At 42.1% G+C, this 27,600-nt stretch overlaps 1 protein-coding gene across 2 annotated transcripts in view; it reads right to left on the reverse strand.

Moving 5' to 3' along the window:
• The window catches only part of PTBP3 (polypyrimidine tract binding protein 3), a 104,876-nt gene that overhangs the window by 31,945 nt on the left and 45,331 nt on the right, over positions 1 to 27,600 (reverse strand). For both annotated transcript variants that reach the window (XM_050943127.1, XM_050943126.1), the window contains 3 exons: positions 22,162 to 22,237; positions 12,445 to 12,614; positions 10,680 to 10,826 (listed from right to left, as the gene is read on the reverse strand). In XM_050943127.1, coding sequence (XP_050799084.1) covers positions 10,680 to 10,826; positions 12,445 to 12,614; positions 22,162 to 22,186 — 342 coding nt within the window. In that variant the 5' untranslated portion in view covers positions 22,187 to 22,237. The remainder of the gene's footprint in view (positions 1 to 10,679; positions 10,827 to 12,444; positions 12,615 to 22,161; positions 22,238 to 27,600) is intronic.

A 27,600-nucleotide genomic window follows, 5' to 3' on the forward strand; every position in this document is an offset into this window, starting at 1 on the left:
CATGCATCATGCAAACACAAATCTAGAACTGTATAAAATTATGTATTTTGATTGTTAATTAAAATGTTTACTTGATGTGTTTGTTTTCCCCTTTATTAACTTCTCACATACGGAGGGGAAATAAGTCTTCTGAAGACAGAACTGTCAGCCAGATTGCTTTAGGTTTGATTAGAAACGTGTGTTCTATTCACAATCACGTGTACTTTGGATATACCTGGCCTCAGCCTGCTATTCTGTACCCTTTCACGTTCCTGAGGTATGCTGCAACACGCTCTGTGAGGCAACTTTAAGTACACTGCAAGCCAGTGGGCCAACTCACCAGCCAGTGCATCAAAACCACTTCCAACAGGATTTCAATCCCTACTCTTCAAGAACTGATTTATAGTTTGAACTTTTCAAAAAAAAAACTCATGCCCTTTCTCCTGACCTGGAGTCTCCTACAAGAGTATCTACTCCCTCTTGGCTTCCCAGGTCATCTGTCTTTCTACTCCCTTCTGCTGGAGCCTTCCTCCACCATACTGACTTCCAGACTTCTCAGCCTGCTCCCTGCAGGGTTGCATACTCAGGCTGTCTGCTTGGAGGCTAAGGAGAGCTCCACTTCTTCTTAACTTCAGCTTGCCCTTTATATTCCTCCAGGCATACTCTCAACTTTCTACCATGTGACTTCTAAGACCCAGAAATGTGAGCTAAGCCCAGCACAGGGAGAAGCTGAGCAACAATTCCCTTAAAAGTCTCATCCTGGGACACTGATACTATGAACTGTGAATGCAAGCATAAGCAGAACTAGTTACTAGCAACCTTTCTACCAGATCCTCTAAATTGAAATTCAAAGGCAAGACATAAACATGAATGCAGAAAAATTAAATGGCAAAAAGGTTCATTAATGCAGAGTTAAGGATGCCCAGTGATAGTGGGCAAGTTTGGCAAAATTCAAACTTCTGAAAACCAGGAAATACAGAATTACGGTAAACGTACACACAGTTTTAACAAGCTTAATCTAACACAATCTTAAAAGCTGGGAACAGCTACTGGAAATTATCTGCATCTACTCCAGCTGCATTCACTGTGTTAGGCGAGCATGTTAAATGGTGGAGAAATAAGTTGGAACAGCTTGGAAGAGCTGTGATTGTGATATGAACAGGCCTGGGAATTTGTTTAAAGCACATTACAGAGCTGTGACTGTGCTATGAAGAAATCTGGGTCTGAGTCCCCCCCATGTGTGTTGTCAAAGGAAAGAAGTGTAACTCTACCGACAGGTTTCCAGTCTGCATCATTTCAACACAGAGTTGTGTGTATGTTGTGTCATAGCAGGACACTGGGGTTTTCTTGCCATGCGTACTGTCAGTAGCGAGGTGGGATATAAAAGCAGTCTGTGGATTTAATAGTGATATGGGAAAGGCGAGGTTACTTACATCGTACAGTAAGTGGAGTTCAAGGTATTTGTCCCTATGGCACTTTACTCAGGTGCACATTTATCCCATGCACCTTTGATAGCAGATTTTTGGCAGCGGTGCCTTTTTGGCCCACTCATGTGCTCCAGGCATCCTCATACCCCATACTGAGGAGATAGAGAGCCATGTGGATGAATCACCCCTCAGGTCCTACTCCAAAACAGAGAGAATGGAAAGCAGGCAGTGGAGCAGCACCCATAGGGTCAAACATCTCAAAGAACTCCAATTCCTGTATAAGGTAAACAACCTCTCCTTTTTCAAATCATGTCCCTTTGGGTGTGCCACTCCAGATGACGCCCAAGCAGTATTTCCTGAAGAAGGCAGAAGTGTCGGAGAAGATTCTAAGACTGACGACAGAACCGCAGTGCTGAGAGGCATATCTGCTCTAGAGGTGTACACTAAAGTACATCTCTACCCTGATACGACGCGGTCCTCGAGAGCCAAAAATCCTTACTGCGTTACAGGTGAAATCCCATTATATCAGGGTAGTGGCGGTAGGGCTCTACGCGGCGATTTAAATAGCTCTGACCGCTGCAGGGAGCCTGGGCCCTTTAAATTGCTGGCCAAGCCCCGCTGCTGCAGCTCTGGGGTAGCGGCGGCGGCAGGGCTCCAGCGGTGATTTAAAGGGCCTGGGGCTCCCCCCAGCAGACGGAGCCCTGGGGTTACCCCCGCTGCCAGAGCCCTGGGGTTACCGCGCTATATGCGAACCCATGTTACGTCAGGGCAGAGGTGTATAATGTTTGGAAACAATATGAATGGAAGCCTAAATGGCAGCTCAGCAAATTTCTGCAACTGCTACATGTTTTTAACAGTGCCATGAAAGTAGCTTGAGATCTGATAGAATCTGAAGTTGGAGCTGTTCCAGATCCTCAACCAAAAACACCAACATTGATGATCAGCAGAGGAAGGCAGGGTAGTAGTGATCAATACAGAAGACGGATTACTTTTCTGATATTTAGATCTCTTCTTGTGTGACTCAGTAGATCGATGGAAGGTACGGAATTAGACTGGTCAGGATCTCTGAGCCATCTGTGACCTGCTAACTCTTTGCACAAGTGTGTGGATCCAAGGTGAGCAGTGTGGACCTTGAACCCTTGAGGGTGTGCCAAGGACTAACCAGCAGACTCACTGAAGAGCTTACATATGTCAAAGGGAACGTCCTCTATGGTGGTCTGAACAGTAGCCAAGACCCCTGATGCATGACAATTGCTACAGAAACAGAGCAAGCTGCAATATCAGCTGCATCCAGCAAGGCCTGTAACAAGGCCCTTGTTAGGAGCTGATCCTTAGTGATGATCACGTTCCACTGGTCGGTTTCTGATGATTCAAGCAGACAGATACTCAATAAATTACATTTGCTGTAGTTGACGTGATTACACTTTAACATTAAAGCTTGGTAATTTGCAATCTTGTACTGTAGCATCATGAAAGAGTAACACTTGCAATCAAAGACATCTGTGCATTCTTGGTCCTCCATCATAAAATGTTGCCTTGGAATGATATCTGCTGTGCTTGTTGAGAGCATCAACCACCAAAAAGTTAGGAAGAGGGTGTGTAAACAAAAAATCTGAATTTTTCACTGGAACATAATTTTTTGTCAGCTCTTTCACATGCAGGTGAGACGGTGACATGAGGTCTCAAACGGTTGGCCCTTGAGAAGACCTCGGCTTTTTTTGAAGCAGGTTCTGTCTGAAGAGATCTGGTTCTCCCTTTCCTAGAAGCCTACTGAGTACCCTCTGTGTTCCTGTCCTGCAACGATCTTCTGGTGAGAGGGTACAGAGGTCAACAGGGCAATATCTTCACTTGGAAGCCATTGCATGGCAGGGAGGGGGAGTATCTGGCCCAGATCAGAGCCTGTTATGGGTGTTGTATAAGCCAATCTGTCTTAGGGGTCTGGGCCTGAAAAGTGGAAAATCCCCACACAGGGGAACAAAGAAGTGAGGTGTTAATTTTGAGTCTTAAAAGGCCACAGATCTTGAGAGGCTCAGGGAGAACTCAAAATTCAACATCCACTTTTACTGCTCCCACACACACACAAGCTTGGGCAGAAGAGAGAGGGGCATGCTTTCATAGCAAAGAGTTTTTTGAACTGCAAGACCAGCTGAGGAAATAACTAAAGTAAAGTGTGATCGGTCTGTGTGACCTTGAAGAAGTGAACTGTAAACCCAGAGCTCTCACAATGTCTGAATCCTGGGAAAGCCTGCGCTTAAGGTATGGGGGGGAGGGTCCCGCACTAGTCCTGGGGGACCTAGAGCAGCTGTCAGGTCTTATTTCTGTGAAGGATAAAGCCTGTGCCTAGAAAGCGCACCAGAGAGATCAAGGAAAAAGAGAGAGTACTGCAACCGACTCAAGCTTCCATTGGTCTAAGAGCACACAGTTTAAAGTGCCCCAGTGTGGTGATCACAAACATAGCAGTCTGGTGAGTGTCCAGCAGAGGGAGCTTTACCAAGGTTATATGACAACTGCAGGCAGTAAAGAGAGAGAACCTGAACTAAAATGCCAAAACCTGCATCTCTGGACAGGGGAAAAAACAGAACAAATACAAAATGAGAAGGTATTAACAAGAGGAGAAAAGGAAAGAATAAACCAAGTGTCTTATCCGCTCCAATGAAGTGAGTTTATTTTCATCTCATCTCCTAATTCTGTTGTAAATATTACTGTCATCTGACCAGGCATTATATTTGCCACAGAAAAAGGGTGCAGTTGGGACTAAGAAACTCTACAACAAAACATGGTCCATAAGAGAATGTGCCAAAGAAGCAATCCCCAGTATGACAATGAGAGAACCACTGCTGTAAATGAAAATTTTTAATTCTGATACTGGACTTTAAGTGTGCCACACAATACGCTTTTCAATTTTCACCTTGATCATCATGAATACACAGCAGGACCAGCTGTTTTTAGAAGCCACACAGGAATCATACAAAAGTCTCACAGACATGTATTGCTACCTGTTTACTTTCATTCAACTGTAGATTCTCTGCTAAATAGGTATACAAGACACGCAAATTCTTCAACACGCTGTGCTCCAGAATGCACAAACATATGAATTAAAAGATTAATATCTTCGATCCCAATGCTTCTAAAGATACTGTGCCTGTAGATGAGCATGCAACTCCAGAAAAAGCAATTTCATTCCCATCTTCCTCCACACAATGCTAAGATGTATACATTCAACTTCTTAGTTCAAGACCATCTCTAGGTCCTCATATATTCTCACACAGAAGGAGAAAAAGTAGTATGGTTTGAAAAAGATTCTTTTAGCAGGCATAGTTATCACCTGTGCTGTAGCCTAGAGTGCCAACTGAAAATTTATATTAATAGTATGCCATTTAAAAAGTCATGTGCCTCTTTAGATTTTAGGGAAGCCATGAACTATGACACTTTTTGCAAGTTCTTTCATTGCTGTGATGAGGCTAAGACAGAGGGACCAGAGTTCCTAGCATCTGTCCTAGTAGAAGAATGTAGGAATACGTAAGATCTAATTTTGACGTGAAGGTAAATATTTACTAGGCCTATGTCATAAAGTCACCAGAATCCAGGGCTGCCAAGGAAAACATCAAATAGCTGTATGCAGGACCCACACCCTCACACATCTACTGAGCTGTTCAAGCTGCATTGTCTTCAAATGGCTGTCCTTTGTTAAAAAGTAAATACATTAAAGCTTGCAGAATTGTATTTCATGCTGCAAATTGCTAGAGAACCCCAATATACTAGATAGGTGAATGATCTCTTGAGGCATGCCTTGGTGATTAAGGGAGCTGGAGGACACAGGCAAAGGTAGAACCTCTCCCTTTGCAAGGCTTAATTTGTGCAAGAGCATCGGTCTCTGAAAGTCTCCAGAACCCTTCTCTTTGTCACCTTATGAGTGCAAAGGTCCCAGAAATAGAGAGATTAATCCCTAATACTGATCTGAAAATCCATCACAGAGAAGCTCAGAGAGAAGATAAATCTCCTAACTGGTCTATCCCTTACCATGTCCCAGAGCAGAAATCTATTCCCCGGTCACACTGCCAAACATCTATAATCAAGTCTCCAGAAACCTCCCTCCCGGAGAAATATTTTGCCCTCTTTTCCCTCCCAAAGCTGCTGTATCAAAGGTTCTTCCAAAATGAACACGAGAAAATTAGGGCAGAGTTTTTACCTGGGCATTTTTCCAGGTTTTTACAACAAAGCTGCTATCTGATCTGCGTTCACCAGTTTGGTGGTGAAGTTCATGGCACACATTAACATATCAAATACAGAAAGCTGCATGGGAGCATTTACATGGGACTGATTTGATCCCGTCATTCTAAATTGACTCACTGTGATAGCCTATCCAGGCACAGAGAAAGCAGAGACAGGTATCTGAAAGGACATACTACAGTCTTTCAAAGATAGACTGTGGCTGCTCTCGGGTCTTTATGTAAAAAGAAAAGTTCAAGGGGCATGAATCTCTTGGCAAGACTCTATTCCTATTTCTACATTGGGGAGCTTCATGAGATCCTTTGAAAAAAACGCTAGAGTTAAAGAATTGTTTGCTGAGGAGCTATAAAAGAATAGTACGGAGAAGCCTGCCCTGAAACATTTCAAAGGTTCCCATGTACAGCTTACTGCTTCTTTTCTCAGACTGGAAAAAACTAGCACACAATTAGCTGACAGAGCTAGCCATCGCCTTTTCTGCTGGCTCCTCTATACAAGCAGAGTAAACTGCTGTTACAGCAGCCTCTGACACTACCCAACTCAGAGTGAGAAGCCATTGCAGAATTTGTTAGCCCCATAGTAAACCATTAACCTACCTTCTAACAGTGGCCAGTGTCAGATGCTTCAGATGGAATGAACAGAACAGGGCAATTTCAAGTGATCCAGCCATTGATGAACCTATCTTCCAGGAACTAATTCTTTTTTGAACCCAGTTCTATTTTTGGCCTTCACAATATCCCATGAGAACAAATTCCACAGGTTGACTGTGCTGTGTGAAGTACTTCTTTTTGTGTGTTTTAAACCTGCCGCCTATTAATTTCATCAGGTGATCCCTAGTTCTTGTGTTAGGTGAAGGGGGCAAAATAACATTTCCCTATTCACTTTCTCCATCCCCTCCATGATTTTATAGACTTCTATCGTATCTTCCCTTAGTTGTCTCTTTTCTAAGCTGAATAAACCCAGTCTTTTAAATATTTCCACATATGGAAGCTGTTCTATATCCCTAATCATTTTTGTTGCTCATCTCTGTACCTTTTCCAATTGTAAAAAGCTTTTTTGAGATGGGGTAACCAGAACTCCATACAGTATTCATGGTGTGGGAATACTGTGGCTTTATATAGTTGGCTTTATATAGTGGCATGATATTTTCTATTTTATTATCTCTTTCTTAATGGTTCCTAACTTTATCATCCTTTTTTTCTTTTTTTTCCTACTGCTGCACACTGAGTGGATGTTTTCAGGGAACTATCCAAAGACTACAGGATCTCTTTCTTGAGTGGTAACAGTTCATTTAGACCCCAGACTTTTGTATGTATAGTTGAGAACTTTTTCCAGTGTACATTCTTTTGCATTGAATTTCATCTGCCATTTTGTTGGCCAGTCATCAAGTTTAATTAGATTCCTTTGTAACTTTTCAAAGTCAGCTCTGGACTTAATTAGTAATTTTGCATCATCTGAAATTTTGCCACCTCACTGAATATCTCTTTTCCCAGATAATTTATGAATATGTTGACCAGCACTGGTCCCAGTACAGATACTTGAGGGACCCTGCTACTTAACTCTCTTGATTGTGAACACTGACCATTTTATTTCTATGTTCTGTTTCCTATCTTTTACACAGTTACTGATCCAGGAGAGGATGTTCGCTCTTATCCCATGATATGCTTTGTATCAGGGTGGATAAAAACAAAACATAACAGTGTTTTGGTTTTTAAAAAAACAAAAAACAAAAAACAAACAAACAGTTATTATTTAAATTATGTTTTTGATAAAACGCTTTTTGAGGAAAAAACCTATCTAAAGATAGTTTTCATTAAGATACATTATAGCTCAAAGATCTCTCATTATGGAATACGGGTTATAAATTCTAATTCTATAGTATGACAATAGAGTTATGTGATGTTTAAGAAAAAGTTTTGTAAATGAGTTCCAATAGTTCACGGATTAGGGACCCAATCTAATGGGGGTTCAGGGGCGTCTGTATAGATTATTTAAGTTAATCTTAGAAGATACCATCAGAGATGCTTAGTTTTGCAGTTCTCAAACTGTGGATTCGTGTCACCAGAGGTAACATGCTTGTTAACAAAAATGTTTTTAAATAAAACAAACAAACAGACCTCAACCCTATCATCCCTCTGCAAATTTGTGTACAGAGAGTCAATCCCTTACTTCTCTGTGAAAGTGCAAAGTTTCAAAAAGTTCAATGAACAGAAGATTGTTGAGGGTGGAATAGATCTGGACAAGGAGAAGAAGTCTGGAGATAAATGTAAGAACAGATAAATAGATAAATTTGTGATAAAGAACCAGCAGATTACAAAAAGAGGTAACTGATGAAAAAAATGCCCAGTTTGTTTATGCAACAAACTCTCCTTTAAGTATGATTGAGAACTCCCACTTTATTAACATGGTTCAGTCATTAAGACCAGGATACAGTCCACACAACGGAGCAGATGTCGCAGGCAAATTGCTGGATAAAAAGTGTTTGAAAAAGAAAGTGACCAGCATGCAAAACGTCTAGAGGGTAAAATTGTTAATCTGAGTCTTGATGGGTGGAGTAACGTCCACAATGATCCTGTTGTACATGCTTGTGTGACAACAGAAGAAGGGAATGTCTTCCTTACAGAAACAACTGATACATCAGGAAATGCACACACAGCAGAATACTTCATATGGCCTCCATATTTTTGTGCCCTCCATGCAGAAAAACACAAAAGAAATTGGGGGCAAGGGACATGCGTCTTTCCTGGCTGCCCAGGCTGTTCCAGTTTGGGGGAGGGGGACTGGGTGAGCGTGCCTGCGGGGGAGACGTTGATTGTCATCAGGGGGCCGGGCTGGCCAACAAGTGAGACAAACTCTGTCCCTCTCGTGTCATATTGTGGCTTGAGGGTCGTGGGGGAGGAAAGGTCTTTTTGCTATGCAGCAGGAAGGCTCTCTCCCTGAGGTAGAAATGTAGCAGTCCGCCTGCCTAGTAAAATGTCTAACTTCTTGAGAACTGAAAAAACAAACACTTACTATATATACTCGTTCATAAGCCGAATATTTTTGGTTAAAAAATGACGCATCAAAGAGCGGGGGTCGGCTTATAAATGGGTCTACACCAAAATTTGATGATTTTAAACTCTATGGAAACATTGAATTGAATATCTAATACAAGACTGGCAACCTTTGGCATACGGCTCATCAGGGTAAGCACCCTGGTGGGCCGAGCTAGTTTGTTTACCTGCTGCGTCCACAGGTTCGGCCCATCGCGGCTCCCAGTGGCCACAGTTAGCCACTCCAGGCCAGTGGGGATGCTGGGAAGCGGCACGGACCAAGGGATGTGCTGGCCACCACTTCCCATTGTCCCCATTGGCCTGGAGCAGCGAACCAAGGCCAGAGGGAGCCATGATCGGCCGAACCTGCAGACGCGGCAGGTAAACATCCCGGCCCAGCCTGTGAGGGTGCTTACCCTGGTGGGCCGTGTGCCAAAGGTTGCCGATCCCTGATTAATACATTGTCATTTTGTTTACCTGGAGCATCTGCAGGCATGGAGCCCCTCAGCTCCCTGTGGCTGCGGTTTACCGTTGCCAGTCAATGGGATCTGCGGGAAGGGGCATATTGGCTGGGAACGGCGAACCACAGCCATAGGTTGGTGAGGGGCTCCATGGCTGCAGATGCTGGAAGTAAACGAAACGTCCCGAGCCACCAGCGGCTTACCCTGACGGTCTGGAAGCCAAAGTTTTCCAACCCCTGAAATATAGGGTGGCTTATGAAAGCGTCATACAGTTTTTGCTATTTTTACCTATCCATTTTGGGGGGGATGGGCTTATAAATGAACTGGCTAATGAACGAGTATATGCAGTAATTAAATTCGTATCATGTTACTGAAAATCAATTGTTTTTAAGTTAAAGAAAATAGATTGTTAAAAAAACACCCACATTTTGTTAATGTTGCTGGTTAATTGATCTCATTCTCTGGAGACAGAAATGTAGTAGCTTGTCTGCATAGTAACTTTATTAATGATCCTACTACTAGTTAGCTGGTTCCCATTCTCAGTCAATTACCCCAGGAACATTAAATCTGTAAAGTTTGAAGGCCCCTACATTGCTGGAGTGATGTAAAGCATTATAAATGACAGTAAGGGAATCAGCTAAGAAGATCTATGTGCTTTCTCACTTTTTTCCTGTGCTAAAGTGGAACAATGGGGTTAGATTTTTACTTACTCATTTAAAAAAAAAAGTCTTTGTGGGCAAATAAAACAATTATCAAGCAGTCAATAAAACATCAGGACAATCAGAACCAATCACTTCTCAAAGTACCCACCCAGATCTAGGACAACAATTAGCAAAACTGTATGACTTTCATGTGTGAAATTCCACCTTTTTTTGCTGTTCGGTATTCTGTAATGTAATTTAAATGAAAATCCAGGATTATAACTGGAATGCAGGGTATTAATTACCAAGTATTCGTAATTTAACTTTCATGTGTTTAGGAAATGCTGAATAGTTAGGGACTTTTTTCTGTTTTGTAGTTTAAACAACTTACCAAAACAATTGAAACTGGTGTGATTATATTGAATTATTTTAACACAAGATTTGCAGAATTTTAAAAACACTGGTGCAGAAATTAAATGTTTGGCAGAGAATCCCCCCAGGAGTATCTTGTCCACATACAATTCTATGACTGAAACAAAAAGTAATAATTTGTGAGGCATGATTTCCTTTTACAAAAGCTGTGATGACTCTTCATAAATATTTTATCTGTGTGTCTGAAAATTTTGTTCTTTACTACAGTTTCACCCAGTTTGCCTGGTCCTGAAATTAAGCTCACTGGCCTGTAATTGTCTTTTTGTATATAAAGAGCTTTTAATGTGCCATAGCAATGTACAAACATGGAAGATGACAAGTCCCTGCCTAAGAGAGCTTACATTCTGATTTATGATTGGATGGAGCAATATCCTATCAAAGCTGACTACTCATTTTACATTAAATTAATGAACTGCTTTCTGTCAATGTTGACGAATGTACAATTGTATTCATTTTTTAAAATGGAAGTATTATACTTACAGCCTGATTAGGCAGATTGTCAGTTTTCAGTTCTCTGTGATTGGAATACTGAATATAAACAGGCTGACTGCGGAGGTGAGGTGTAACAGGAGTGTAATAGTTCACCATAGTAACAGCAGCTTCTTCGGAAGCCATTTCCAAGAAAGCCTAACATCAACAGAAATATTGCAATTTTCAATGTTTTTTTGTTTGCATAACAGACTGAAGAAATCATTTATCCACCAAATCCACCTCATCTGAAAAATTCATGTGAACTAAAAGTACAGATGTGATTTGCTTAATATTTAAAAACCAAATACTATTTATGATTTATATTTTTCAAAATACTTTTGAGACTTGCAATTACTTTAGAGTTAACCTTAAATCCTTTTAAAATTTGTATTACAGTAAGAGCCCACAACCAAATCAGGTTTCCATAGCGGCACTAAAAATATCATGTATGGAATGCTCTCAACACACAATGGAAGACTTAAGATTTCCATTATCACTTTTTAGGTCCCAAATTCAGAATTGCTACCCATTTCACATTTAGGGTGTTTTTGTTTGTTTGTTTGTTTGATTTTAAACATAATGCTCAGTGTTCACTATGCTAATGTCATTATACCTACCACAGAACTTGATAAGGACCTGTCCTCGTGCCTTTTGGGAGTCTACAAGTACCTTATCGTATCACTATTTTGCAAGAATTTGTTATGTTGTATATAATATTAAACTTTGTAAAATCAAGTATGCTGAAAAAAACAAACAAACAGTCTTACTTTACCCACTTAGTAAATCTGTAGGCTCCACATCATGGTGGTTGTGACATAAAATGAATGCATCACATCAACCAAGATAGTAATACACTGATGGTTGGGGACATCTCTATTCCCACTGTCTTGCAAGCACAAACATGAGGCAGAGATACTTATACTGAACTTTAGTGACTACAGCATTCTGGTAATGAGTTTGATACACTCCTGGAACCCAGTGCCATCCCCAACTATCCAATTATCCAAACATGAGAATATACACCTCTGCCCCGACAGAAAGCTGTCCTTGGGAGCCAAAAAAAATCTTAACGCATTATAGGTGAAACCATGTTATATAGAACTTGCTTTGATCCACTGGAGTGCGCAGGCCCCCCCCCCCCCCCGAGCACTGCTCTATCGCATTATATCCGAATTTGTGTTATATTGGGTCGCGTTATATCGAGGTAGAGGAGTATGTACTCAGTTAAGCAGGACGATGGTGCAGGAACTGGAAGCTCGTTAGTGTCAAATGACAACACCAAAACAAATGCCTAAAACACTGGGCTTTATTTAAAAAAAAAAAAAGATTTCACTGTTTATTCAGGGTAAATCTTATGTTTACTTAGTTAAGCAAAAAAGTTAGGCTTTTCTTTAAATAAAAAAATAAAATGTAGGTAACCATAGTTCTCTATCCTCAGCAGGATGTCTGAGAACAGCTGTCAGCATCAGTACTCTTGTGCAAGACAGACAAAAAGCTTTACTCAGCATGCTGAACATTAAGTAATAAGATTATTCTATTTCATCTCTTCCAATAATATAAAGAATGGCATACTATGTTGGGCATTTACACAGATTTTATGATCAATACCATTGCATCATTTAAAAATGTTTTACAACTGATGTGCTAAAGTCTTGAATAATCTATAAAATAATAATTGGCTCTACAATATTTCAGCCAAACTGCAATATCTAAGAGGTGAACTTGTATATAAATAGCATTCTCTTGTATTTTATTCATGCAGATAACTACATACCTGGCTTTTTCCTTTTAACATCAAGAGATTGGTTACTTTGCCAAAAGGGAGACCTAATGAAATGACCTCTGCTTCAGTGACATCATTTGGAATTTTACGAAGATGAAGGACACGAGAAGGGGAGCAGGGAGATCTGTCTCCTTTAAATTTCTTGTTGTCATTCCCATTAGCTAGAATATTAGAGAAAGAACAATTACTACAAAATGCATAATTCTGAAAAAGTAGTCAGATGGTTTCCTTCACTAGTGTTAAAGGTGATCATCAGTACTTATCAATATTAGAAAGAGACTCAATCTATAATCTACTCAATTAAAAACACCAAAAGAACTTAAAAATACAACATCTGCTCATGATTTCCTATGCAAACTTGTGTGGTTTTAGAGCCACCAGGCCATGATCCTCTCCTCCAAGTCCCTCTCCAAGGTCAATGTGTACCATGTCATGTACAAGAAGTTAACCAACTAATCATACATTGAAAGGCAGTTGGAGGTAACTGATAAAAAATTTACTCTGTGTTCTATTCTTCTCCATCACTTCTTTTCTGTTGCTTATATTCCTTGATTGTAAAATCATTATGGTAGGGACGGTCTAGTGTGACTAAAGCAACTAGTTAAACTGTGGGTACGAATATAAACAAACAAATTCTCACCCATATTCTTGGTTAAAAAAAACAGGAAACTGACTATACAGAAAGCGTGGCCAAATGCATCTATAAATAAAACATTTTATTCTCTAATCTTGTGTTACAAGTAGATAAAATTTCAGAAGAGTGATTTGTAAGTTGGCAGTTTCCATCTAAGTGACACACGTTAGAAAGCTCTTATCAGAAACTTCAGGATGTCTGTTGTGAATAGCTGGCAAAGTGCATTTTTTTCTGCTTATAATTATACCCTGTTGCATAATAAGGAATCAGACTCTACCACATTGTAATCTGAAGAAAGAAGCTGTAACTACAAAACTTTTATCCCATATTGTCACTGTCACAGTTGAAGGCAACTGTACCTATATTCCTTTCCATGGTCTACCAAGGGCACCTACTTTTAGGCTTTTGGTTCCCAGCTGTCCCCTCTCTTAAGCAGAGATTCTCTAGGCAAATCACCTGACACAGGTTGTCCCAAGTTCATTCTTGTTTGGCACACTGCTCAATACAGTTCCTTTGAAGCTGATAACATTTCCCAGGGTTCACATCTTATATTCCCCCCCTAGAGAGGTTACATACAATCACAGCCCACAGTAATACATAACTTTAGTATTTAGTACAATGTGCTCCAAAAATATTTCAATGTAATTCAGTAAGGTTAACTGGAGTTCAAGATGTTTTGTCCGCAACGATCCCACTGCAGGTGTGCACAAGTCTGAAATATTTTAGCCACCAGCATCTATTGGAGGTGTGCACGCACCTTGCACACTTCTGCATCCTCCTCCCCATCAAGGCTATTAAGGGCGAAGCAGACACCATTCAGTTCTTTTACCAATACAGAAATCCAGGTAAGAACTCCATATTAATGAATAAGGAAGGAGAGTCATGGGATCCACATGAACAAGGCATCTTGAAAAACTTGTTATTGTAAAGTAAGTAGACTCTGCGGAGTCATCCAGAGGGATCCTACTGTAGGTGTATAACTAGCAATTACCTCTCAAGGAGGTGGGTGATAGGAATCCTATCTAAATAACTACTGTAGGACAGTCCTTCCAAACTGGGATTCTGATCTAGAAACTGACACAACAGAGTAGTGATTGGTAAATATAAGAACTGAACTTCAAATGGCCATACTATGGAACTCAGAAATAGAGATTTCCCCCAAAAGCAAGCTACAAATGTCAGAGTCCTAGTAGAATGTACCCTAACTTGAGGGGGAAAGATAGTTATTTAATGAGCAAGAAATCTTAATGTAGTTTAACTCATTTAGACTCTGAGGAAACAGCCTGCTCTTTAGACTTATCCAAAGCCACAAAGTTTGGATGATAGGTTAAATATCTTTGCTGTAGCAAGATAAAAGGACATAGCCTTAAGAAAGTCTAGAGTGTGGAGTTTAGCCTCCACAGGAGATTTAAAAGCTGCAGGGGGTGGAAAAAACAACAAGTATATAAATTGATTCATATAAAAATACAAAACCATTTTTGGTAACCATTTTGGATATGGCTTGAATAAAACCCTGTCCCTATGAAAAACATAGTACAGAAGGCTTGCCATCAAAGTCTGAATTTCACTGACCCTGTGAGCAAGGGAATAGCTACCAAAAATGCTATTTTAACAAAGGGGTGATATAGTGAACATAATCATGGGTTCAAACAAAGGGTCCATTAAAGATAGGAGTACAACAATCAAGTCCCAGGCAGGGAATAGTTCTAAGTAGTGGAAATGTATGAATCATGGCCCTTTAAAAATCTAAATACTGTTGTATGGAAAAATATAGTATGACCTCAGGATCAACTGAGGCAAAGCATTCTCACCTCTGCTCAATCCATACAATGTAAAGGGGCAGTATTGGACTCCATATACCACAAAAAAAGTTCTCAATGAACCACTGATTTCTCACATGTAAGTTCATCCAAAAACCTAACAGAGTTTGCCTCAGTCCACTGGGCAGCTTGTAGTTACATGACATATGCAAGATTACATCTTGGGCTTCTTTAGGACAGGTAAGTTTATCAACCAAATACAGTCTGAACTTACTGTTAGAAATTCTTCAGAGAATGCTGTTCTCTCCACTTTGGTGTACAGATGCTCAGAATGGGGTCCACCACCAACTGGCCATCTGTAGCCACTATCTTAAATTCATTTTTGGTCTCTGCAGAAGCTTATCCCATTGCAAGCCAACAAGGATTGATAGATGGCAATATGAACCTGAAAACTGGCAGAGGAGTAAACTTTCCTTCATAGAAGATCTATTGTCTTCAGCTCTTTATGTATGGGTGTAGATTTAGGGAGTCCAGGCATCTTAGATTTCGCGAGCTGCAGTCACAATCAAAAGATCCAAAGACCAGGTGGGTAAAAAAAGTACTCAACCTCTTGGGGTTGGGTAGGAGGTTACTCAGTACCTGCAATTTGCCAATATACATGTTTGAGACCTATGCAGTTGTCTGCCACAGGACCATGACAGGCTCAAGAATGCCCTCAACAGGCATGGCTTAATGAATCTGGGATATAGGTGTCTGAACTGTCATTTATTAGACTTCTCCCGCATGACCTCTCGGGGAATCTAAAGTGTCCACCACTCTTTTAAGGTGGTCCTGGAAGGCCCTGAAATAGTTGATTGTAGATTAAAATGGAGTCACAGCTTTCACTGTCCATATCATTGTCAACATCAGTTGAATAGGTTAAGTCCACAAATTCTTCCACAAGGCCATCTTTCTCACTCATCACTCCGAAGGTGCTCTGAATGGGATGGCTGAGCATCACTAGAAAATTCTTTAAGAGGAGGCAACTTTAGTCTATATCTTGATGCAGCTGAATAAGGAGCAGAGGAAAGATGTTGACGGTTCCACAGAAACCAAGGGGGTCAGGACTATGCCCCATATGAGAAGTGCACATGGTACCACAAAGGCAGAAAAACACTTCAAGTCTTGCAGTTCCAGGATAAGTCGCAGATCGCCCTTGGACTTTGGGATTAAAAAGTAGCTGGAATAGAACCCCCTGCTCTCGGACTCTGGAGAAACGACCTCCACCGTACCTAGCTGCAGTAAACCCTCTACCTCCTGAGCGAGGAAACTTCCATGAGAAGGGTCCCTGGAGAGGGGCAGGGAGGGATAGTTAGAAGGAGTAGAAGAAAGTAACTGAAGGGTATGACCCTATGCCACCGTACTGAGGACCCATCAGGCCGATGTTATAGATGCCCACGCAGGGAGGAAAGGAGACAGGCGGTTGGCAAAATAGGGAATGGAGGATTTGGGAACAGTCCAGTAGGTCGCCCTTGAGCAAACCCTCAAAGTGAGAGCTTGCCCTCCTGCTTATTGTGGATCGAGCTCGACTGAGAGGCCTGTTGAGGCTGTTGGCTAGGATGTCGCTTGTAGCTTCTGGATTTCTTATGGGGTGCCTCCTGGTGAGGGTGGCTCCTCTGGCCTTGAGGCTGCTGCGGCTTCAACTGCATGCGGACAGGACTGGGAACATACAGGCCCAGCCTTTTAAGGGTTATGCAGGAGTCTTTGAGGCCATGAAGCCTATTGTCAGTCTGTTCCACAAACAGGATTGCCCATCGAAGGGAAGGTCTTACTTCGACTGCTGAGCCTTCCAGGACAAGCCAGAGAGGAACAGGCAACACGCCCGGTACATGGCGGTGGCCGAGGCCATGGCTCGAGCGGCACTGTCATCCTGGGCACAGTCTTGCCCTCCTCCATAATTGCCTGGAACTCATTCCTAGAAGCTTCAGAAAGAGTGCCCTCAAACTTGGCCACGGCTTGCCACATGTTAAAAATCATAGCATCCCAGGAGGGTTTGATGGTTGGCCACACTCAACGAATGAACTTTACTCTTAGGGGTAGCCCCAGGTTGACCATGTTGCTCCCTGTGGTTAACCACTTCTGCCATCAGGGAACTGAGAGTAGGTGGGTGCACTGTTAGTCGTGGCCTTTGGATGGCACAAAGTACTCGCGCTCAGCCCTCTCGGAGATGGGTGGCAGGGAGGAGGGAGTTTCCACAGGGCATTAGTAATCTTAGAGACCCCATCATGAAGGGGGCAGAGTCACCCTAGCCAGTGCTGTGGAGCAGAGGACATTGGAGAGAGTGTTCAAGGTCTAGCTCCTCCGCCTGAAGACCTAGGCTGGCAGCAACTTTCTTCTGTAGTTCCTGGTGTGCTTTAACGTTATCAGGAGGAACCATGGGAAGGGGCCCCATTATAGCCTCGCCTGGCAATGACAAGGAAGATGCTGGTGCCATAGGGTCCTCCACAACCTTTGGTGGCCCGGTGGCTTGTTCCCCTGCTCCCTCTTGGGCTTGTGGGGAATCTCGTGCCCGAGACTTCATGCACTGGAGGACAGCGGGAGAGAGGGGCAATTGGTCACTCCTAGGCTCTGGGCACTGAGTGGGCGGCCTGGGAGAACCCCCATGGGTACCACGGAACCAGCCACTGTGCCTCAGGCCATGGGGCTGATTTTGGTGATGACAATGTAGCCGGTATCGCTGGTACTGGAGCTTGTCCTGCCATCAGGGAACCTTGCTCCGAACCAGGGCTAGATACTGAGCAGTTGCTCCCAGGAGACCAGGAGAGAGCAGAATGTCCACTTCTGGACACACTGCCTGGAGTCCAATCTGGAGTGGGGTCTTAGGGACCGGTGGTGCTCGACAGATCCGCAACAGATTGGAGTAGGCAATCTACATCTTGCACTTGACAAGTGATACTGGGATGAGGAGCGGGACCAGGCGTTGGAATGGGCCCAGTGCCAAGATGCGCCCACATGCAGTGATGCCCTCCTAGAGGATCAGCAACAGTCCGAGGAATGGTAACATGGATACTTTGATAGGTCCCTGGAGCGATAACGGGTGCCAGGACCAGTACTTCTGCCAGGGGGCGCATGACTCTGAACGTCTGTGCCCAATAGCTGGCAAGTTGAGCATCAAGCCTCTCTACCCATGCCCAAGGTCTGGGGACCGAATGGGGCTGCGCTGTGTCTGCCTTTCGTGGTCAGATGCATGGTGGCTACAGGAGGGAGAGTGCTAGCAGGACGTCCCGCGTGATGGGGAATGGTGCCACTGAGGTGGGGGACCAAAGCGGTCCGAACACAGGTTTACTCCATGATTGAGGAACCACAGGAGCCGGTGTGGGCGGCACCAGAAGGGACATGATCTCCTGCACCGCCTGCAGGACTTCTGGCATTGACAGCACGCGGAGCTAATGGAGGCCTCTGCCGCTATCCTGGGTAGCTGGCAGGGAGTGGGTTGGGCTACATTGCTCCACCGGAGCTTGGGCCCAAAATCCTGACGTGGGTGAAGTTGCCTGGCGTGGGACCTTGCTCACACCCAGTCTTATCCCTTCCCTTGCAGGAGGTTGGAAACTGACCTTGCACTATCTTCTTGGGCTTCTTGACCGAAGCCAGAGATAGGGACCGGTGCCGGCTAGTGGATGGTCCCAGTGGGGCGCTGTGTACCAAGGTCATGATGCTTGGTGCCAAGTCAGAGCGTTGCTCCAGTGCCAGGATAAGGGCGACTCCATAAGGAGCGTTCTTAAATGAATTTCGTGCTCCTTCTGAGTCCTTGGCTTGAAGAACTTCACGAATGTGCCCTTCACCTAAGCAACACAGACAACTGCTGTGTGGATCATTAACGGGCATGGGCCTCTTGCAGCGATCACAGAGCTTAGAGCCTGGGGACTGGGGCATGCCCTGAGGCAAAGTCCCATTCAGGATCTACGAAGTCTCTAACTACAGCTAAGGAGTTTATAAACACTAACAGAAAACTATACACACTATAATACAAGAGATAACTAGTTCGTACGAATGAGCAGCAACAGTTACAGCACCGTCACTGGCGACAAGAAGGGACTGGGGGGTGGGGGGGGAGAGACAGTGGCACCCTATATACTGCAGCATGTGCACGCCATTCCAGGGGGTGCTGGAGCCAGTCCCCTACAGATACTGCTGAGGGAAAAACTTCCAGCACTAGTGCATGTGGTGAGCGCACACACCTAAGTTGAATGGACATGCACAAGCACTCGAAGAACTACTAGTTCTAACATCTTGAAGGACAGTGACTAGAAACAATCAGTTCAGTTCACTAACTATAGATAATACTTCCTTTGTTTAATGCGTCTTAAATGCAAAACATATTTTGATAACTTTTTTCCTTCATGAATCCAACACATTTAAGGTAGCTTAAGTTAACTAAAAAACATTTTTGAAATGCTGGTTTTGTGAATTTTTAATTGATTTCCACTTTCCGTCCAAATGCAGCTTGATACATGACAAGTGAAAAATTAATCTAGGTAAAAAAGAAATGTGTCATTCACTATTTTCTAATGTAATAGAATGTAAAAAATTAAGAATGTAAGTGTATGTTACAATTTATATCCTCCAACCAGAAACACCACCAAATTAAGTGTAAATGCTACATAGAGTTGCCTATCAAATTATTTTAAATTATTACTAACCAATAAGAATAAATCATTTTTGGGGGAAAATAACTAAAAACTATATATGAAAAACAAGATTAAAAAGATTATTTAAATGAAAGTTTCCTGCTTACTGACAGAAATCAGTACATCCTACAAAGGGAGCAACATCCAGAAAAAGACACTTGTTCTGAAGTGATAAAAAGGCCTGCAGGAAATGTAAAAGCAGCCTCACTGGATTAACAAGATGGTATCTTTGTCAACTATATTATGACCAATGGTGCCTGTTATCCAATATATGTTAGGTTTAATATACACTACATCAACAGACATTATGTGCATAACAAGTGTTGGGAAGTTATGTTAACTGAATGCATTATGCCTGTCCCACAGTTCTGTTTATCCACGTCAAGCGTCCCACTTTAGATGAAGTCAGCTTTGGCATTAGAAAACAGGAAAATCGTCAAAGCAAAGACTCATGAAAACATTGTACAGAGTACAGTTAGGGAGTACTTCCATGGCTCATCAGCACTTCAAATTTAGTGCTCAGAACGAAATATGGGAAAGAAGAGGACAAAGCCAGGACAAGTCTGGTACACACTAGTGGGTTAAGCAGTTTTTTACTTGTAACTAGGCAGGGATGGCTCCAGGGTTTTTGCCGCCCCAAGTGGCGAAAAGGGGGCTGGGGGGGTGGGGGGGGGGGAGAGCTGCGATCAGTGGCAGCTCTACCACGCCGCCTTCTTCTTCTACAGCAATTCGGCGGCAGGTCCTTCCCTCCGAGAGGGGCTGAGGGACCCGCCGCCGAATTGCCGAAGAGCCTGACTTGCCGCCCCCTCCCCTTGGCCGCCCCAAGTACCTGCTTGCTGAGCTGCTGCCTGGAGCTGGCCCTGCTACTAGGTGAAATGCATGCTGTTGAAGCATACCTTCTGTGAAAGGTGAACATGCTGCAAGAATGCACTTCACTGAAGATAGTTATGTACATCTCCTTTTCATATTGTACTGATTTGTCTTTAGACAATATATTAGGTTAAGTTTGGTTATTTGATCTCTTGAACATTTTTAAGAATGGATGTCAAATGGAGTCAAACAATTGGCATTGATATATTAACTAAAAGGCATAGCCGAAGTCTTATCAGGGTGCAGTACTGATGAATCTGAGGTACATGGTACTCATGCTAATTGTGCAGATCAATCAGTGTTGGTCACCAAAGATAGAGGATGCAATACTGCAGCTGAAGAACGTGATTCTGGAAGTCTATTAAGACTCATGGTACCAATGCGATTTCAAAGGAGCCTGCTTAGACAAGTCAGCACTTTTAGCCTTCTCACTCATTATCAACAATGGTACCAGTGCTAAGCCTCATCTGGAGATCTGTGTTTCCGTCTGCCTGGGGCAGCAGAAGTCAGACTACCTGACTGAGTGAACTAAGGAAGACTGATGGAAAGCTCAGAGTGCTTGATAGAAGCATGAGATCACAGAGTCAGACAATCTCTTAGAGCCCCAGAGTGATGTGTCTAATAGCTAGAGCACTCGATGGAACTAATTTTGAAGCAGAAATAGACTGCTTCCGATTCAGACACATATGTATTGTCTTACACACCAACTATTACTTCAAAGGGACATCACGAGCCCTGTGTGTGCACTGTCCTTACAAAAAGGATCACAAATGGCACTTAGTAGGAATACAAGACTTCCCTATACAAAATGCACATTCTGTATGTGTAACATTGGCAGGCATAGCTCTCTCCAAGAAAACGGCAGATTTTAAAGCCCAGAGACCTGCTCACCACCATTGGATCTCATTCCTTGGTACTGAGGAAAGACTCAAAGAAAAAAAAAAATTAAAAAAAGTCTTTTCTAATAAAGGAAACAGACTTAAGTAAAACTTCAAAAACTACACTACAAACTATATAACTAATTACACTACATACTATATATGTATATAAAAATATACTAACTAAACTAAACAACCCATACAACCACATTTTGAAGCGAAAGCTGAAGAGATGAATGCACAGTGAAGCAGGTAGTCTCAAAAAACCAGGCCTCTTCGTCTAGCATTGCCTCATCAGAATTGTTCTGGTTTTCATCTCTCTTAATCTTTTGAATCACTCTTAACAATGGAATGGGAGGAAAGCATAGGAAAGAAAGGGTACCTGAGAATTTCTACAGAGATTACTGGTTTGATCATGCCTCCTCAGAGGAGGTAATCCTTGGTCCATTATATCAATGAAACTGAGTGACTTCACCAGTGCTGAACAAAATAATTTCTGGTATTTCTAAATTTAGTTCTATATCTCTTTTTGATTATTTGTAGGTCCCACTGCTCTGTAGTACATCTTTGTCCAGGTTTCAAGGAAGCAGGAAATATGTCCACCAATCAGAATGGGTTCCTCAGGTTCTAACAGGGGGGTTATGTAGATTAGTTCTAGAATCCAACACCACTCATTAAACTGCCAGATGGGTCCACTACAGAGTGAATCTAGACACTTTTGCTCCCCAAGGGCCTGAATTTGCTATCTCTGCAAGAGTCTAAGACTCTGAGGGGGCTGCTCATAAAAAGGTTATATGAGAGCATGACGGAAAAAAAGAAAATCAGATTTCCTGAAATTGTGCTAACACTGATAAGCTGTAAAACCATGGCAAACTTTACGATCATTTTCTTAAATATACCTGTAGCTGGAGTAGAATTGCTCATGGTAAAAGGCCCGTTAGTGATACCAGAAGAAAGAAGCTCGTCAGATCCACGCTGAAAGATAAAAAGCAAGATTATCAGTAAAGGCACTTCTAGGCAACAGCCAACCTTTTAATATAACTAATGAACGATTTTAATCATCGACTCTCCTATTTTTACATTTCACAATTGGTCTTTAAAAGCTGCCCACCACACATTTTTGTGAGATATTGAAGAACGTGCATTTCAACAACGAAGAGAACAAATGCAAATGTTGTCAGCCAGCCACGTCACTTTAGTTGGCCATAATACTTCAAGGCGCTAATGTTTTCTGAAAATGAGCTTAGCTATATTAAACTGAAGACTGACTAATTACTTATTCTACTATAATACAGTTTATATTTAATATTTCAAGATATGCAGCATTTAACCATATGCAGACTTGATCAGACCTACCATAAAACAAGTCTACCAAGAGATATACAAGGATTCAACTAAATATCAATTTAAGCAACACAAAAATGAACAATTTTGAAAAGATACAGTATTTAGTTGTAAACAGGTCACTAGTCATTCAAGGCATCATGCCTGTTGTACATTACAACAGCAATATAGTATTGGAAAAAGTTCATTATGAAAAATGTTACTATATTTCCAATAGTCACTTTAAAAAGTTGACTCAGACTGTTAATATTAGCAGATGACATATCTGAGTTTAGTCCATTTTGTGACCAAGACCTGCAAAAGTTGTATTTAAAAAAAAAAAAATTTTTAGAGGGAAATGTGGTGGGGAGTTCAGCCCACACTAGACTGGAAAGGTTAATGAGGCCGAGAAGGGGCCAGTTAAGTGAACAGGTCATAGTTGATGAGAATTAGGTAGCCTACGTAACCACAGATTGATGAAGGAACCCAGCTGAGAAGGAACAGGCAGGGCTAGTACAAAGCCAGGAGGTTGGCAGCAGAAAAGGACTGCAGGGCAGGAGCCTGTAGTCATACTCTGGTTTTCAGAGAGGGCAGGAAGGAAACCCAGGTGTGAGTAGAAACCCTGGTACTGCCAGCCCTGAAAGAAGGGTCTAAAAGAATGAAAAAGTCTAAGATGGAGGCGGAGTAGCAAAAGTCTCAGGGAAAGGGCACCAAAGCGGGACTTCACAGACCTTGAGTGCAGATCAGGTCCCTAAGCTGGAATCCGGAGTAGACGACAGGCCCAGGTTTCCCAACCAGCCACTGGGGAAGTGGCATAGTCAGGGCAGAGGGAGAAAATGGCCATTTTGGATAACTCCTGGAAGGGAGAAAGCACAGTGACCTGGCCAGAGGGCAAAGCCATGAAGAGAGCACCTTGAGTCACAGAGGGAGCGGTGGCAGGGTGAGAATGAGGAACAGAAAGGGGTGGGGGTGTCGTAGCTGGAAGGAGCTAATCCACGTAACAGTGAGGTGGCACCGTAGCAGGGAGAGAATTCAGTTATAGGAAGAATATAGACAAAGGAATGTTTTTGTTGAAAATTTAAATCCAAAGCCAGTTAAGACACTTATTAAAAAGGATGCTTCTAAATCAGAAGATAAGGCCAAAGAGACATCAAATCATCTTGTCTGACCTCCTGTATGTCACTGGACACCAACACTTTCTGAGCACCTGCACACTAAACCCAACAACTGAAAATAAACCAAAGTATTACAGTTCACAGTAGACTAAAGTATTATGTTCCATGTGCAGAGAATAGGAGGGACCACTGGGGCACCGTTGCCCAAGGCTTCTGCAGTGGCAGAGAAAAAAATTATATAAGATATATCCAGATAATATTGGCAAGTGACCTGCACCCACACCTTCCAAAAAAAGGAAATATTCCTCCTCTCCCAGTTCACTGCCAATCTGATCTGAAGAAAATTTCTTCCCAACCCTACATACGGTGATCAATTAGACCTTGAGTATATGAGCAAAAACCAACCAGCCAAGCACTTGGGAGAAAGAATGTATGGTGCTACCCAGAGCCCCATTCCTCTCCATCCAAAGTCCTATCTCCAGCTGTGGCCATCCCTGGTGCTTCAGGGGACTAAAAACAAACACACAAATACACGTGGTTGTCTGAAATCCTGACATATGAGCTTTTAAGGACATAAGACAAATAGGAAGTGAGCCCCAAGGCTGATGAACCCTGCCCCTTACCCTCACAAGCAAACCCATCATACAATCACATTCATAAATTTGTCCAGTTATTAAAACTAGTTAAGTTGCTATTAACTATCTCCTATTGGGTGGCTGTTCCAGAAATTCACCCATGGTTAGAACCCTTTTAATTTCCAGCCTGAATTTGTTCGTTGCCACTTTATATCTATTTTTTTCTTGTGCCAATATTGCCATTTATCTTAAAAGATCTTCACCTTCCCCAGTATCTACCACCCAATATATTTATAAATTTTATAAATATATTAAATACTATAGCCACCTTAAAGATAATTTTTTCAGTTTATAAATTGAAATGATTTTGCAATGCCATTTTTTAAAAGGAGGTAATTTCTCAAAAAAAAGTTTCACATTATAAAATTTCTTCCTCTAACAAATATTTATTACTTATTTCATTTTAAGCAAACATTTAAGTTCCATTAAAGTCAATGGGACTTAAACACATGCTTCTTCACATTTTCAGAATCAGTTCCTGTTCTTCAAAGCTTTCAGAATCTTATGGAGAACAGTGTCTCTAAATTATGAAGAACTTTTAAACAAGATTAATATTACGTATATCCTTAATTGCCTTGCTGAACTAAGGCCTGGAACATTAGGGGAAATGTGTGCAAGAGACAAGGACCCTTCATCAAAAATACTCTGCCACAAACCCTCTGATATTTAAGTGTAGGCCAGAATATCATTTTATTCATCCCAGCTGATCTCAATTGCTGCCATAGCACATGCTAAAAAAGGCAGTCTCCAAACAAGCCAAGAAAAAGCCATTCAAGTCTTTCAAGATCAAAGATGACACTTCAAACTATACCTGGAAGGGAAAAATAGGTCAGTGCAGTTTCTGAACAGCAGGTAAAAGATTTCACAAAATCAATACTGTTCAACAGGCTAAATTACTCTGAACAAGCTGAACCTTTTGAATGATTCTCAGAAGTCCCAACAAGAAACCATTGCAATAATCTAATATAGAACAGTGGTCCACCAAGCAGGGCCAGCATGAGACTCACTGGGGCCTGGGTAGAAAGTCAAAGCTCCACCGCACTGAAGCTCAGGGCGCTAAGACCCACCACCTGGGACTGAAGCCAAAGCCCGAGCAACGTAACTTTGAAGGGGTTCCTGTGGCATGGGGCCCCAGGCAATTGTCCTACTTGCTCCCCCTAGCGCCAGCCCTGGCTTTTGTATGCAGGAAACCAGTTATTGTGGCACAGGTGGGCCGTGAAGTTTTTATGACATGTTGCGGGGGGCTCAGAAAGGAAAAAGGTTGAGAACCCCTGGTATAGAAGACACAAAGGTATAGATTACTGTGGAGAGATTCATTTCCAAAAGAAAAGGTTATCATCACCCAGCCAGATATAAATGAGTCAAGATGAGTAACCACTGTCACCTGAGACTTTTAAGGGCAAATACAAATACATGGAAATGCCCCAAGCTGCAAACCTTTGTGTGATATAAATAAGTCTCCTTATGGCAAAAGCCATTCCTTCCTTACCCACCCGAATTTCTCCTCCCTCCCTACCAACTCTGTCTCAGCCAGAATGAGTATTAACCAGTTCACAGTCACCCTAACCCCATTCTTGGCCAGGCACTGGGATAGTACAGACACTGTATCCTCTGGGTCGTATAATGTGACACTTGTGTGTTGTTTGAATACCAGTACCACAGACTGAAACTGTCTCATCTCCCTAGAGGCTCACACACAATGAACAGGACAGGTATAAAACAAAGCCTTGCACACGCTTGCAACAGATCTCTCCAAACAGAAGAACAACTGCTCCTGGCAAAGAACTGATATGACAAGGTTCAGAAGTAAGTTTCAATGTTGTCTCAGATATAACCAATTGAGAGGTCACCATTACAATAAGGAAACGTTACTCAAATGCATTTTATACCAACAGAAAAATGGGCTGTTCTTTAGAAATAGATTCAGGCAGCCACTCAGAAGAGAGACCAGTAGTGACAGTTTTGCTAATGTATATATCTGCAGCTTCAGTAAGAGGTTATGAAAATTTGTACTAGTACGATCTTGAAAGTTAGCATAAAATGTTGTTCCAGTGTAAATCTTAGCATCAAAAAACTAAATGCCAGCATTAATGAGTTATTGATGTATACTTCATGGCAGAACATTGTTTCCTGATTTTAAGGTGATTCATATTGTTTATATAATAAAGGTTATAGTCTAGCCAATTGATCTGATGAGAAGACAAGGTTCTTGTCCCAGAATCGGGCTACCCAGAGTCTTGCAAGGTCCCTGGGGATGTATGACAAGAACACTCATGCTGAGAACAAAATACAGCCTTAAAGACTTTTATTGATATAAATAGACTAGTAATCAAATGAAAAAGTAATCAACCAGAATTAAAAAGGAAAAAAATAGTACTACTCTAGAGGTTCATGTATCACATGAAATAGGAGAGAGTGTGGGCTATAATGGCACAGAGAAAGGAGGGTCAGGGCAAAACTGGGAGGCAAGATCAAATCAGTATATTAGATGCCTATATACAAATGTGAGAAGTATGGGTAATAAGCAGGAAGAACTGGAAGTGCTAATAAATACAACTATGACATTGTTGGCATCACCAAAACTTGATGGGATAATACACATGATTGGAGTGTTGGTATGGATGGGTACAGCTTGCTCAGGAAGGATAGACAGGGGAAAAAACGAAGGAGGTGTTGCCTTATATATTAATAACGTACACACAGACTGAGGTGGAGATGGACATAGGAGACAGAAGTGTTGAGAGTCTCTGGGTTAGGCTAAAAGAGGTAAAAAAAACAAGGGTGATGTCATGCCAAGAGTCTACTACAGGCCACCTAACCAAGTGGAAGAGGCTTTTTATTTTTATTTTTTTTTTAAAACAACAAAATCATCCAAAGCCCAAGATTCAGTGGTTATGGGTGACTTCAACTATCCAGATATATTTTGGGAAAATAATACAGCGGGGCACAGATTATCCAATAAGTTTTTGGACTGCATTGCAGACAACTTTTTATTTCAGAAGGTTGAAAAAGCTACTGAGGGGAAGCTGTTCTAGATTTTATTTTCATAAATAGGGAGGAACTCATTGAGAATTTGAAAGTGGAAGGCAGCTTGGGTGAAAGTGAAATCAGAGTTCACAGTTCTAAGGAAGGGTAGAAGGGAGTACAGCGAAACAGACAATGGATTTCAGAAAGGCAGATTTTGGTAAGTTCAGAGAGCTGATAGGTAAGGTCCCAGGGGAATCAAGACTGAGGGGAAAAACTGAGGAAAGCTGGCAGTATTTCA

The sequence above is a fragment of the Gopherus flavomarginatus genome, chromosome 3, assembly GCF_025201925.1.
Source record: "Gopherus flavomarginatus isolate rGopFla2 chromosome 3, rGopFla2.mat.asm, whole genome shotgun sequence".
In the NCBI taxonomy this organism is placed as follows: Eukaryota; Metazoa; Chordata; order Testudines; family Testudinidae; genus Gopherus; species Gopherus flavomarginatus.